This window comes from Ictalurus punctatus, chromosome 15 (genome assembly GCF_001660625.3).
Source record: "Ictalurus punctatus breed USDA103 chromosome 15, Coco_2.0, whole genome shotgun sequence".
NCBI classification, from domain to species: domain Eukaryota; kingdom Metazoa; phylum Chordata; class Actinopteri; order Siluriformes; family Ictaluridae; genus Ictalurus; species Ictalurus punctatus.
The window spans coordinates 2,623,008-2,636,215 of NC_030430.2; the positions used below are offsets into that span (position 1 = coordinate 2,623,008).

The window sequence follows — 13,208 nt, forward strand, 5'->3', positions numbered from 1 at the left end:
CGCCCTGTGTGTGTGGAGTTTGTTCTCCCCGTGCTTCACAGGTTTCCTCTGGGTACTCGGAAAATTGTCAGTATTGTCCGTAGTGTGTGAATGTGTGTGCGATTGTGTCCTGCGATGGGTTGTTAACTGATGCTGTATGTGCTTTATGCACATACCCTAATAAAATGCCCTGAAGCGGACACTCTTCCTTGAAACCCAAACAAAGAAACATTGTATTCAGTAATATTACACATCTAAGTTTTAAACAAATCAAAATAAAACTGTTGAATAATGGAGAGAGAAAAAAAAGTCCACCGCATCTCCTCGATTAAATTGGTATCAGTGTTTTAGATGATTAACCTCATGATTAAATTGATCCTCTACAGTGTGATTTATCAGGGTGAATAGTGGAGCCTTAATCACGACCTCCGCACTCGTACAGTACGCGCGCTGACTTCCGGGGAGTACACGTCATCTTCCTGCGCCCTACGCTGATGTGGCTCTCGTTGACGTGATTAGCAGCTGTGAGAGGCTGTTTTTTTGTTGTAACCTTAAAAACAACCATGAAGAGTTGGCTCATTTTTGCGTTTTTCTTCAGCGTGTGCACCGGTGAGTGTATATATATATATTTTTTATAACTAACTGAGCATTCATGCACTGTATTCTTACATCACTAGCTACCCTGCTGAAAACAACAACAACAACAACAACAATAGAAGCCCTCATATAATTTCTAATGGTTATAATGGTAATTGTATTGGTTGTAATGGTCCCTGTGGGGCTCCACTGGTAATTTGTTTCCTTGGAACACTTTGTGCCTATTGGTGGCACGTTATGTCTAGTGGATACCGTTAAGGACCAATATTGGTAATGGTTAGCTGATGGTTTGTAATGGTATTTGTAGTGAAACCCATTAGAATTTCTCTGATGGTTTCTGTTGTTTTATCTTCTGCAGGGTAGACGTGTGGTTGTTATGGTACATCATTTAAACGTTAAGGATTTTAAATATTAAACATCCAAATATATTAACTTCACCTATTAAAAATATATATTGTTTTCTTTGTGTAATTTTAAGAATAAATCACAGGTTATTGAGGTGCGTCTGGCTGCTGAGTAGCTTTGAATCTGTGAGTTAATTGAAATAAAAAGTGTGTATCCTCCGTGTGTGTAGGGGACGGTTGTCTGAACCCCGTCATTACACCGTCGACATACACAACCAATGATGCAGTCATCTCATCCGAGTCCGTCTTCATCGTTGAGCTCAGCTTGTCCTGTGCAAACGGAGTACAGGTAGATTTTATCATGCTTCGGACATTTCCAGATAACCCGAGTAAGTCATTAACCGTCTTAACCGTGCTGCTTTTTGTCACCAGAGTGTAGCGTTGTATGCTGATGTCAATGGAAGACAGTTTCCTGTGACAAGGGGCCAGGATGTTGGGAAGTACCAGGTCTGTATACTTGATCCGTTTCTGAAAATTCAGTTCTAATGCACTGGGTTTTCTAGGGCTGCGTCTCAATCAGCTCCCTAGTTCGCTTGTCATGGCACTGATCCCGGAGTCGGCCATATTACTGGCTGTCTCAATCGCAAAATCCTTTCAGTGCACTGGAATGTTTGCTCTTTAAAAAAAATCCCACAGTGCACAGCGCAAAAAAATCATGGAGCATCGATGCTCATTATGTTCCCTTACTGGAAATGACTGCGTATTTTCTGAAGCTTCTCAGCCCCTCAAAAAGTGGCAGACAAACTCTCAGCCAACTTCGTCTACAAATGTACCTGTCAGTAGCTTGTTATCGTTGTTGTAGCGCTCAAATGATTACTTGCGTTAGTGATCTTTAACTTTATTTGACGTTCTATATATGTTTTGTTTGAGTCAAATGACTTTTAAGTGTTTAATGATTTTCTTTTAAAATCTAATAGGTAGTGTACGATTCTGCTTGAAGTACCATGACACAGATGTGTGTGTGTGTGTGTGTGTGTGTGTGTGTGTGTGTGTGTGTGTGTGTGATTAAGCTAACAATTTTATACGAAATACAATGTCAGAAAGATATCCGTCCTGCCTGTTGTTGATAAATGCCATAAACGTCCCAAAGTGTAGTGAGCCAGGGTCCTTACCAGTGCCAGAACTCATGTACACAATGTAAAAAAAATAAATAAATAAAATTAAAAACACATAAGTGAAGTTAGTTACAAAGATTCTCATTTATAAGCCACATTTAAGCCGATTAATCAATTATTTTTCAGTTCATTCACATGAGTATTTGTCTGTGTGTATGTTTACTTGGATTGATTTTGTGTTTCTGACAGGTGTCATGGAGTCTGCCTCACAAGCAGGCCAGCTCGGGGACGTACCAAGTCAAATTCTTTGACGAGGAGTCTTACAGTTCACTGCGCAAGGTTAGTAAATAATAATAATGCACATTTCTGTCAAGGTTAAAGAATCAGAATAGGAAAGTGCATGCAAAGGAGTACTCATGAGTTTGACTTGGAAACCTTCTTTGGCCAGTGACCCCATTTTACTTCCTAGTGGGAATAAGTATTACTACTACTACTACTACTGTATAAATGCACAATCCACAGAATGCTCGGTAATGATCTTATTGAAAGATTCTAATTGATCTTCGCAAATAAATAGAAAAAAATACATAAGAAAAGAGGACGATATAGTTGCAATCAAAATGATTCAACCCCCAGTGCAAATCAGGTTTATTGTCAGAATGTAGAGACTTTCAGCTGTTTGCGATGAACAAATCAAACAAAAGCAGTTGAAATAGTTCAACACGACAAATGCTTCTAGCGGTTTCCCCAAATTCAACTGAAAATGCAACTTATAATGACTTCTCCAGTTTTAAAATGATTCAACCCCCTGAATAGAATTCACAACAGCACAAATATGCAAAACAGGTGTTGTCTCAAGCAGACCTGATTAAACTAATCAAGGGCTTCATTAGTTGCAGCAGAGGTGCTTGAGCTGGAACACATGAAATACCTGAACTTGCTAGGGGTAGAAAACATATGAAATACCTGGATGGGACAGAAAAAGGAAGCTATCAACGGCTGCAAGCAGATTTGTGAGAAGGCAGGTTGTGAAAAACCCTCGAGTGACGGTAAAAGACCTGCAGCGAGACTTGGTGTAACAGCACTGAGGTTTCAGTGAGCTCAGTAAGGCGTGTACTAAACACAGAAGGTTTCCATGCCGGAAGTCCAAGACGTTCACCGCTACCGACCCAAAAGCACAAGAAAAGTCGCTCAAAATCATATAAATAAGCCACGGAAGTTTTGTGATTCTGTTCGGTGGAGCGATGAAACAAAACTGGAACTTTTCAGCACGATGGATCAGCGGAATGTCTGGAGGAAGAAGAATGAAGAAAGAACACTCTGTCCACAGTCGAGCATGGTGGAGGCTCGGTGATGCTCTGCGGCTGCTTTACATCCTCTGGCACGGGAAACCTGCAGCGTGTGGAAGGCGAGATGGATCCATTGAAGTATCAGGAAATCCTAGGAGAAAACGTCACGCCGTCTGTGAGGAAGCTGACGCTTGGGCGTCACTGGACCTTCCAACAGGACAATGATCCCAAACGTACCTCAAATTCCACCAAGGCTTGGTTGCAGAAGAATCCTGGAAGATTCTACAGGGCCGTCTCAGTCACCTGACTTCAACCCCATAGATAATCTCTGGTGGGATTTGAAGAAGTCGGTCGCAGCACGCAAACCCAACAATATTACTGCACTGGAGGCCACTGCTCATGAGGAACGGGTAAAGATTCCTCAGGAACGCTGCCAGAAGATCTGCATCTCGTTTGCAGCGGGTCATAACAGTAAAAGGAGCTGTACTGAGTACTAAAGATGCTAATGTGAAATGTTTTTGTACATGTGTCTTTCAGGCTCAGAGAAACAATGAGGACGTGGACACGATCAAGCCCCTTTTCTCTGTCAATGTAGATCACAGGGTGAGTAGAACACTAATGGTTACTGTGCCCTCCAGAATTATTGGCACCCCTCATGAAAATGAACTGAATCGATGCAAGATATATCAAAATAATAACCTGCAATAAATGATATTATAACAACAACAAAAAAATCATATTTAAATAAATAAGTAATGCATATTTTTCCTACAACACACTGGTTTCAAATTAATCACCCTTACACACTCTCAATTATGTGACGCGTTCCCTGAAGAGAATAAGAGCACGAGTCTTTTCCTGTAATCCCTTACAATGTTTGGGACACTTGCAGAGGGATCTTGGTACATTTTAAGCACCTTTATTGTCTTTATTAGGATTGCGCATGTGGACTTTCTTCATTTCGGATCACTGTGTTTCAATAGGGTTCAGAGACTGAGACTGAGATTGCTAGAGCAAAACACTGATATTGTGTTTCTTTAACTATTACTATGTTGATCTGGAAGTGTGTTCAGCTCCTCTTGAAAGTTGAAAGCTCTAACTACGGCCACATCTGAACCCCCTGGCAGAGGCAAGCAGGATTTAGTCCCAGCAGCCACAAAACAGCCCCAAAGCATCACTGATCCACCTTCATGTTTTACCATGGAGTGCTTTCTATTTCTAAGGCACTGCATTTGCTGAAATGCTTTCGTGAAGGACTTCTTTCTTGCAACTCTTACGGAGCAACTTACATGTGTGTACGTGTGTGTGTGTCAAGTCTTGGATGACTAAGGGATCTTATGCGTGCAACCTCATATGTATACTACCCCCGCACCCCTTTAGAATGACGGTATGTTTGTATCTATTAAAAATATTCTCTAGGGGTGTTTTTGTCAATTTGATTAATATTTATTGATTTATTTGGAATTTAAAAAAAAAAAATTAGTGCATTTTTGTTTTTTTTGATTGGAAATGTAATTGTTTTAGGTGTAATGTTTGTTACAGTCATTTCGTATGAAGGGTGCCAATAATTCTGGAGGCCAGTGTACCTTCAGTTATTTGTTTACGTCATATTCACAGCCACTGTATGCTGTTTCTTTGCACTTGTTTTTTAAGCTTTTTCTTTCTTTCTTCATTAAAAGGCAATTTAACTGCACCGAGTGAGAAATAGAAAAAGCCTAAATACTGTTGAAAAACACGTTTAAGGGTGTTTAAAGTAATACGTTTTTCTCCACGACTCTCCATGAATATTGACGACAGTACCTGGTGGAATCACACAATTATTTGACTTTTTTTTTTTTTCTCTAATCAGTTATACTTTTTGAATAAACGATGGCCGTTTAAATTGAGCCTTCTGTCCATAGGGAGCTTGGAATGGCCCTTGGGTGTCTACAGAGGTCCTGGCTGCTGCTATTGGCGTCTTGGTCTACTACTTCGCTTTTAGCGCCAAGAGCACAATTCAAGCCTGAAGAGAAACACAACACAACACGCATTACGGCATGATCACTGGCATGTTTTATCATTATACCTCCATATTTTGTACATACATTCCTTTACATGCTCATCCTTTTAGTACTTGATTTGTAAATATCTGGTAGTCGTAATGGAGATTAAGAGGGGGATTAAGCAAGGATTTCTAATGTACATTTCAGATAATCTGGTTCTGTCATATTTATTTATTTATTTATTACATTAGATATTTGTTGAAAATGTTGGGGGGGGGGTTGTTGTGTTTTATTTTGTTTTTTTTTTTAAGTTGGTTGCCCCAGATGAACACCTGACTTTGAAAACTCGAATAATATAATAATAATAATAATAATAATAATAATAATAATAATAATAGCTGTATACTGTATTGGATTATGATTTGTCTTTAGGTTGTTGCTTTAATACAAAATCGAAGCAGGAGCGAATCTAGGTTCAGTAATAACATTAACAAATGGATGAAATAAAAACAATGTTTTACATTCATATTATGACAAATAAACCTATATGTTTTTAGTTGATTTAACTCTTTGTTTTTGTTTATGTTTTCATTCTACATGTACACTCACTGTCTACTTTAAATTGGAACACCTGTACACTTGCTCATATATTCACTCATCCAGTCAGCCAATCATGTGGCAGCAGTACAATGTATAAGATCATGCACAAGTCAAGTCAAGGGAAAAAGTGTGATCTCGGTGACTTTAACTGGGGCATGGATGTTGGTACCAGACGGGTGGGTTTGAGTATTTCAGAACCTGCTGATCTCCTGGGATTTTCTCACACACAAAAAAAACAAAAACCTTCCTGTGTGTTGAGGGTCTGCAGGCTGAAACACCTTCTTGATGAGCGCTGTTCGAGTCGAGTTAGTCCCAGAGATCAAATTTTCCCCCATTCTGATGTTTGATGTGAAGATTAACTGAAGCTCTTGACCTGTATCTGCATGATTTTATGCATTGTGTAGCTTCCACATGATTGGCTGATTGGATAAGTGCATAAATGAGCAGGTGTAAAGGTGTTCCTAATAAAGTGGATGGTGAGTATATACCTAGATCAAGAGTTGCTCATGTAAGACTCGGGTATGAACACAAGGGGGCAGTCTATCACTTTTCTGTGTTCAGGTCATCGTGTATGGTATGTGCAACCCCTGTCAAAAATGATAGAATCACCACATGTAGAGGATATTCACCCAGCTTTTTTTTTTCTTCCTTTATAGCAAATAAGCAAATCACAGATATAACAAAATAATTTTTGTTTAATTCTGGCACAAGTCTAAAAATGCAAATTAGTCTGCAGTTAAAAGAATGTGCTTACAGACCGTAACGAGCTGTTGAATACGGATCCAACAAGAGAGTTGTCAAGTGAAACAATGGAAAGGATTATAACTACTTCCAGAAGGAAATCCAAAATGGAGTGTGGCAAAAGTGGCTCAACGGTTAAGGCTCTGCGTTACTGATCAGAAGGTTGGGGGTCAAGCCCTAGCACCGCCAAGCTGCCACTGTTGGGCCCTTGAACCTTGGCCCTTTTACCCTTTCTGCTCCAGGGGCACTCTATCACGATTGACCCTGTGCTCTAATCTCAGCTTCCTAACAACCTGGGATATGTGGCGGGGGAAAAAATGTGAATTTCACTGTGCTGTAATGTATATCTGACAAATAAAGGCTGCTTCTGCCTCAAACGTCAGGGTAGAAAACTCAACGCAGTATGTCTTGTGACAGAACTATATGGAATGGGCTGAGTGAAATGGGATTTACATATAGAAAACCAGCACCTAAACTGAAGAAAACAGATTATGTTCGAGTGGGCTAAAGAGAAGCAATCATGGAGTTTGTAGGATTGGATGGAAGTGATATTCAGTGATGAATCACAAATCTGCATTGTAAAAGGAGATGATGCTGGAATGTTTATCCGGTGCCATTCAATGAAGATGACTGCCTAAGGAACTCACTCCCACCCCCTACATTTTAGCATATGGGGTTGCATGTCAGGTAAAGGACCAGGGGAGATGGTGATCATTACCTCAACAGTCAGTGCACAGGTGTACTTTGATTTTTTGTACAGTTTTCTCATTCCACTGATAGAAAATAGGTTTTAAATGAATAGATGAGGGTACTCCGGTTTCCTCTTCCAGTCCAAAGACATGCATGGTAGGCTGATTGGCGTGTCTAAAGTGTCCGTAGTGTATGAATGTGTGTGTGAGTGTGTATGTGATTGTGCCCTGCGATGGATTGGCACCCTGTCCAGGGTGTACCCTGCCTTGTGCCCCATGCTCCCTGGGATAGACTCCAGGTTCCCCGTGACCCTGAAAAGGATAAAGCGGTATAGAAGATGGATGGATGAATAGATGTAGTCATTTTTCAGGATGATAATGCATCATGCCACAGAGCAAAGAGTATTAAAGTTTTTCTTCAGGAAAGGCAGATCATCTCAATGACATGGCCAGCGAACAGTCCAGATCTCAATCTGATTGAAAATTTGTGGTGGAAATGATAATAACCGGTCCACGACAAGGCTCCATCCTGCAAAGCTGATCTGTCAACCGCTATTCAAGGAAATTTGGAGCCAGCTTGATGGAGAATATTGATTTTCATTAATGAAGTCTACGCCTCATTTTTTTTTGTTATTGTTGTTGATGATTCCATAACTTCATCAATATTGAGTGATTCCATTTTTCCCCCCTCTAATTGATTATGGAGTTAATTAAAATAATTTCATTTAATTTGTTTGTCTCACAAAGCCAGAATGTTCAGCTATTAAACAAAAATGGTTTTTGTAATATCTGTAATTTGTTTATTTGCACCGAAGTTTAAAAAAACAAGTGTTGGGATTCCATCATTTTTGCCAGGGATTGTATTCCTTGCTGTTTTCCGCCACTCTGTGCTGTTTTTCACAGGTTTACGCAATGTCCTGTCGGTGGAAAATAGCAAATAGATTCACTTAATTAATTCGACGAATTTGCAGACATTTTAGCTGCTAGGGTGTGTTATGTTTCCTGTAATATAGTTAGTGCAAATTTCCCAAATTTAGTTATGTCACTGTTCCCTAAATAACACGGGCGTGAGTTGTTTATTTATTTGTTTGTTTGTTTGTTTATTGTTATTAAGTTTGCCAAAAGTACTAGATTCTGTCCAGTCCTTTGGACATTTCCATGTGGAAATTCTCCACACACAATATTCTGTTGAGGTTTAGTGGGATGAACTGAAAGATGTAAGTAATTACATCTTTATTGGAAACCAATATGTCTGGCTTAAGAAATGCTATTTAAAAAAAAAAAAACAAAAACAAGAACTGTTCTAATATATCCGAGAAGCTTTTAAAAAACACATTGCTCTGGGAAGTATGGGTATAACCAAATATCTCTTGGATCGCTTTTAATTAAAGGAACTGATTTGACACTCGAGCCGTATATGTTTTTCCATCTTGTATATTATTGTAAAGAGCAGCTTTAACTCCAAGTTCACTTTTCATGACCCTTATTCTAAACCTGCTATCATACACTGCCCTCCACTTATATTGGCACCCCTGGTAAATATGAGCAAAGAAGGCTGTGAAAATTTGTCTTTATTGTTTAACCTTTTGATCTTTTGTTCAAAAATGTCACAAAAATTCTCTGTTTATCAAAAAAACCCAAAACTTTATTAAATATATGTGTGCCACTGTTATTGGCACCCTTTTAGTCAATACTTTCCTTTGCCGAGATAACAGCTCTGAGTCTTCTGCTATAATTCCTGGTGAGGTTGGAGAATACATGGCGAGGGATCTGAGAGCGTTCCTCCGTACAGAATCTCTCCAGATCCTTCACATTTTGAGGTCCACGCTGGTGGACTCTCCTCTTCAGTTCACCACACAGGTTTTCTATGGGGTTCAGGTCAGGGGACTGGGAGGGTCATGGCAGGACCTTGATTTTGTGGTCAGTAAACCATTTCTGTGTTGATTTTGATGATGTTTCGGATCATTGTCCTGCTGGAAGATCCAACCACGGCCCATTTTAATCTTTCTGGCAGAGGCAGTCAGGATTTCATTTAATATCTGTTGATGTTTGATCGAGTCCATGATGCCATGTATCCTAACAAAATGTCCAGGTCCTCTGGCAGAAAAACATCCCAAAACATTAAAGATCCACCTCCATATTTAACCGTGGGCATGAGGTACTTTTCCATACGGCTTCCTCTCTGTGTGCTCCAAAACCACCTCTGGTGTTTTATCGCCTAAAAGCTCTATGTTGTTTTCATCTGACCATAGAACCCGATCCCATTTGAAGTTCCAGTCGTGTCGGCACACTGAAGACGCTCGAGTTTGTTTTTGAATGACAGTAGAGGCTTTTTTCTTGAAACCCTTCCAAACACCTTGTGGTGATGTAGGAGACTTCAGATTGTAGTTTTGGAGACTTTCTGACCCCAAGACACAACGACCTTCTGCAGTTCTCCAGCTGTGATCCTTGGAGATTTTTCGTCCACTCGAACCGTCCTCTTCACAGTGTGTTGAGACGATATAGACACACCCAATTCCAGGTTGATTCATAACATTTCCAGTCGACTGGAACTTTTTAATTATTGCCCTGATGGAGGAAATGGGCATTTTCAATACTCGTGCTATTTTCTTATAGACACTTCCCATTTTATGAAGCTCAACAACCTTTTGCCGCACATCACAGCTATATTCCTTGGTCTTACCCATTGTTATGAATGACTAAGGGAATTTGGCCTATGTGTTACATCATATTTATACCCCTATGAAACAGGAAGTCATGGTTGAACAAGTTCCTGTTCCTAGTCACCCAGGTGTAATATAAAATATCAATGGGAATATACTTCAAAAATATTTTTCTCATATGAATTCATAGGGGTGCCAATAATTGTTGCACACCTATATTTAACAAAGATATATATATTTTTTTAATAAATCTGTGTTTTGTTTGCAATTGTTTGACATCCATGAGAGCAGAGAATTTTTGTGATTTTTTTTTTTTTAAACAAAAGATCAAAAGGTTCAACAATAAAGACAATTTTTCACAGCCTTCTTTGCTCATATTTACCAAGGGTGCCAATATTAGTAGAGGGCAGTGTAGTATTGACCCCTTTAGTAGAAATAACGTCTTGTAGGCGTTTTCCATAATTGTCCACCAGGCTCGTTGGAATTTTTGTCTACTCTTCCTGCAGTATTCTTTCAGTTGCAAGATGTTTGAGGGTTTTCTTGCATGTGCTGCACGTTTCAAATCCCCACACAACATTTCAATGGGATTCACATCCGGGCTTTGACTCGGCCGTTCCATAAACCTCTATTTCTTCTTTTTGAGCCGTTCCTTGGTGGATTTGCTCGTGTGCTTAGGATCATTATCCTGTTGAAAGATCCACTTTCGGTTCAAAAAAAGACAGACGGCCTCACATTATCTTCAAGCACTCTTTGATATGATGCAGAATTCATATCAATGAATGCAAGCTGTCCAGTCCCTGAGGCAGCGAAGCAAACGTTGGTCTGTGCCAAACATGTCTGCCGTTACTGTGGCCAAACAACTCTATCTTTGATTCGTCTGTCCAGAGCACTTTATTCCAAACGGCCTGGTCTTTGCCTATATGCTGATTGGTAAACTGTAGTCTTGCAGTGGCTTTTTCCTGGCACGCCTCCCGTGCAGGTTCTTTGAAAAGTTCGTTTTGTCGGTTCTAATCACTGACACCCAATCTTGAACACCTGATTCTGATTTTATGGATTTGAAGGTGTGCTAAAGTAGGGGTGTACTTACTTTTCATCTTACATACTTACAGTCATCTCTTGCTCGTCTCCAGATGGTTCAAATTGCAGCTGCAAGGCTGTTGACAAGGGCAAAGAAACATGATCGTCAGCCCAATTTTAGCATCGCTCCATCGGCTCCCGGTCCATTTTAGGATCCAGTTTAAGATTCTGTTGTTTGTCTTTAAAACTTTTAATGATCAAGCTCAAAGATCTTCTTACACCACATTCATCTAGCAGGTTTTTAAGATCTTCTGATAGGTTTCTTTCGTATGACCCTCGATCCTGTTTAATAACTAAGGGAGATAGAGCTTTTTCAGTCGCTGCCCCTCATTTATGGAATCAATTGCCACCGGACATCCGCCTCACACCTTCTGTTCTCATTTTTAAAAAGAGAATCTCTTCTCCCAGGCGTTTTAATCTCATTTGTACTATTGTTTATCGTCTTTCTCTATTTGTTCTTATCCTCTTTTTCTATTTAACTTTTTATTACTCTGTCCGGCACTTTGGTCAGCTTTGCTGTGTTTAAATGTGCTATATAAATAGCATTTACTTACTTACTTACTTACTTTTTTCCATGTGACTGATCTATTTTTTTGTTGTACATATGTATACATGTGCAGCTCAAAAAATTAGCATATCATGGAAAAATTCTTTTTTTTTTCTGTAATTTAATTAAAAAAGTGGAACTTTTTTTTTCCAAGCCTTTTTTTTTGTTGTTGTTGTTTTAATCTTGATTATGGCTCACAGCTCATGGAAATTAAAAAAAAAAATTATTATATGTATTATATAGTAAAAAAATTGTTCTAATATTTTCAGATACTGCATTCATTAAAAGATTAAAACACAAAAAAAGGCTTCGAACAGTTCACTTTATGTGTAATGAATCTAAAATATTTGAAATTTCCACTTTTTGAGATACAACTGTGTGGGTGTGTGTATATATATATATATATGTGTGTGTGTGTATCAAATCCTTCTAAGAAACCTTTTCCTAAGGGTGTAATGCACAATGTTTCACATTTAGCCTCAAAGTAAACCTCTGGGTTATAGTACATCTTCATGGAATTTATGTAAACTGACAATTAGTTTATTGGTACCATAAGCAAAGCTTGCTGTATCTAATAAGTGCCCTGCGGTTGCGTATGTTTCATCATACCTATGTGCCAAATCAGTGCAGTGGTTTAATGAGATGCAGTGCACGTCTTAACCATAAGCACCTGGAGTTGGAGAGCAGAAAAAAGATGGGGTTTTTTGCGGGGAGTTTACCTCACTGTACCACACAGTGTTCACTGCTGAGTCTGCTACGTTCGCTGCATCCACCAACATGCATTACTGGACAGAGGGCAGGTTTCCATTTGTTATATTGAGAGATTTAAAGCTTGGACAACTCAACTTAGACTTGGAATGCTCAACCACACTTGTGTGCTGCACACGTTTTTATCTAACATGGCTGATCACGAGCACGTCGGGCTAGGCCTCATGAGCGTGGCAGCGTGTTCACTGTTTTACTGCTAGCATTACAAAAAATCACTGTAATCTACAGAAAATGATTCCCATGTATGGTAGCTGATTGACACCTCCCTCCAACAGCGGGACATCTAGGCTAGGATATTGAACGACTCTCCAGCAACCTGCGTGGTTTACGCATGGGGTCAAGTGGATAACACAAAACACTGCTGGGCACGATCAACACAGTTCAATCAAGGATTCTACTCAACATACTTATGTGTTCAGAAGAAACACTGAGGCTTCTGCCAAACTGTTGAACTAGCTCCTAACGACCCTCCTTTTGCATATGCAGAAGTTAACAGATGTAATCTATGCTATGCAACCTGTGGGAAAGTGTGGTTCTATGAACCCCAGATAACTCCCAGGGTTTCTTGGAACCAGCTCTGACCTGGAAAGAAGGTTCCAGAGAAAGATGGCTGCTTGACAGCAGTATTTATTGCAGATAGTGCATCATAAGTCACTTTGCTGAAGGTCTCATGCACAAGAGCTATCCTTCCTTTCAATTTGAACTATTCTGGCCGTTTTCTGACCTCTGACCTCTCTTATGAACAGGGCATTTCTGTGTGCAGAACCACCGCTCACCACCGCTCACCACTTTTTAGTTTTTCACACTTTTCTTGGAT

At 39.6% G+C, this 13,208-nt stretch overlaps 1 protein-coding gene across 1 annotated transcript; it reads left to right on the forward strand.

Annotated features, from left to right (window-relative positions):
• The first annotated feature begins 432 nt into the window (after window positions 1–432).
• LOC108275523 (translocon-associated protein subunit delta) lies at window positions 433–5,867 on the forward strand. Its single transcript, XM_017486389.2, has 6 exons — window positions 433–588; window positions 1,151–1,269; window positions 1,353–1,427; window positions 2,285–2,374; window positions 3,862–3,927; window positions 5,226–5,867. The coding sequence occupies exons 1-6, from the start codon at window positions 543–545 to the stop codon at window positions 5,328–5,330; spliced, it is 501 nt and encodes a 166-aa protein (XP_017341878.1). The 5' UTR covers window positions 433–542; the 3' UTR covers window positions 5,331–5,867.
• Window positions 5,868–13,208: the final 7,341 nt, after the last annotated feature.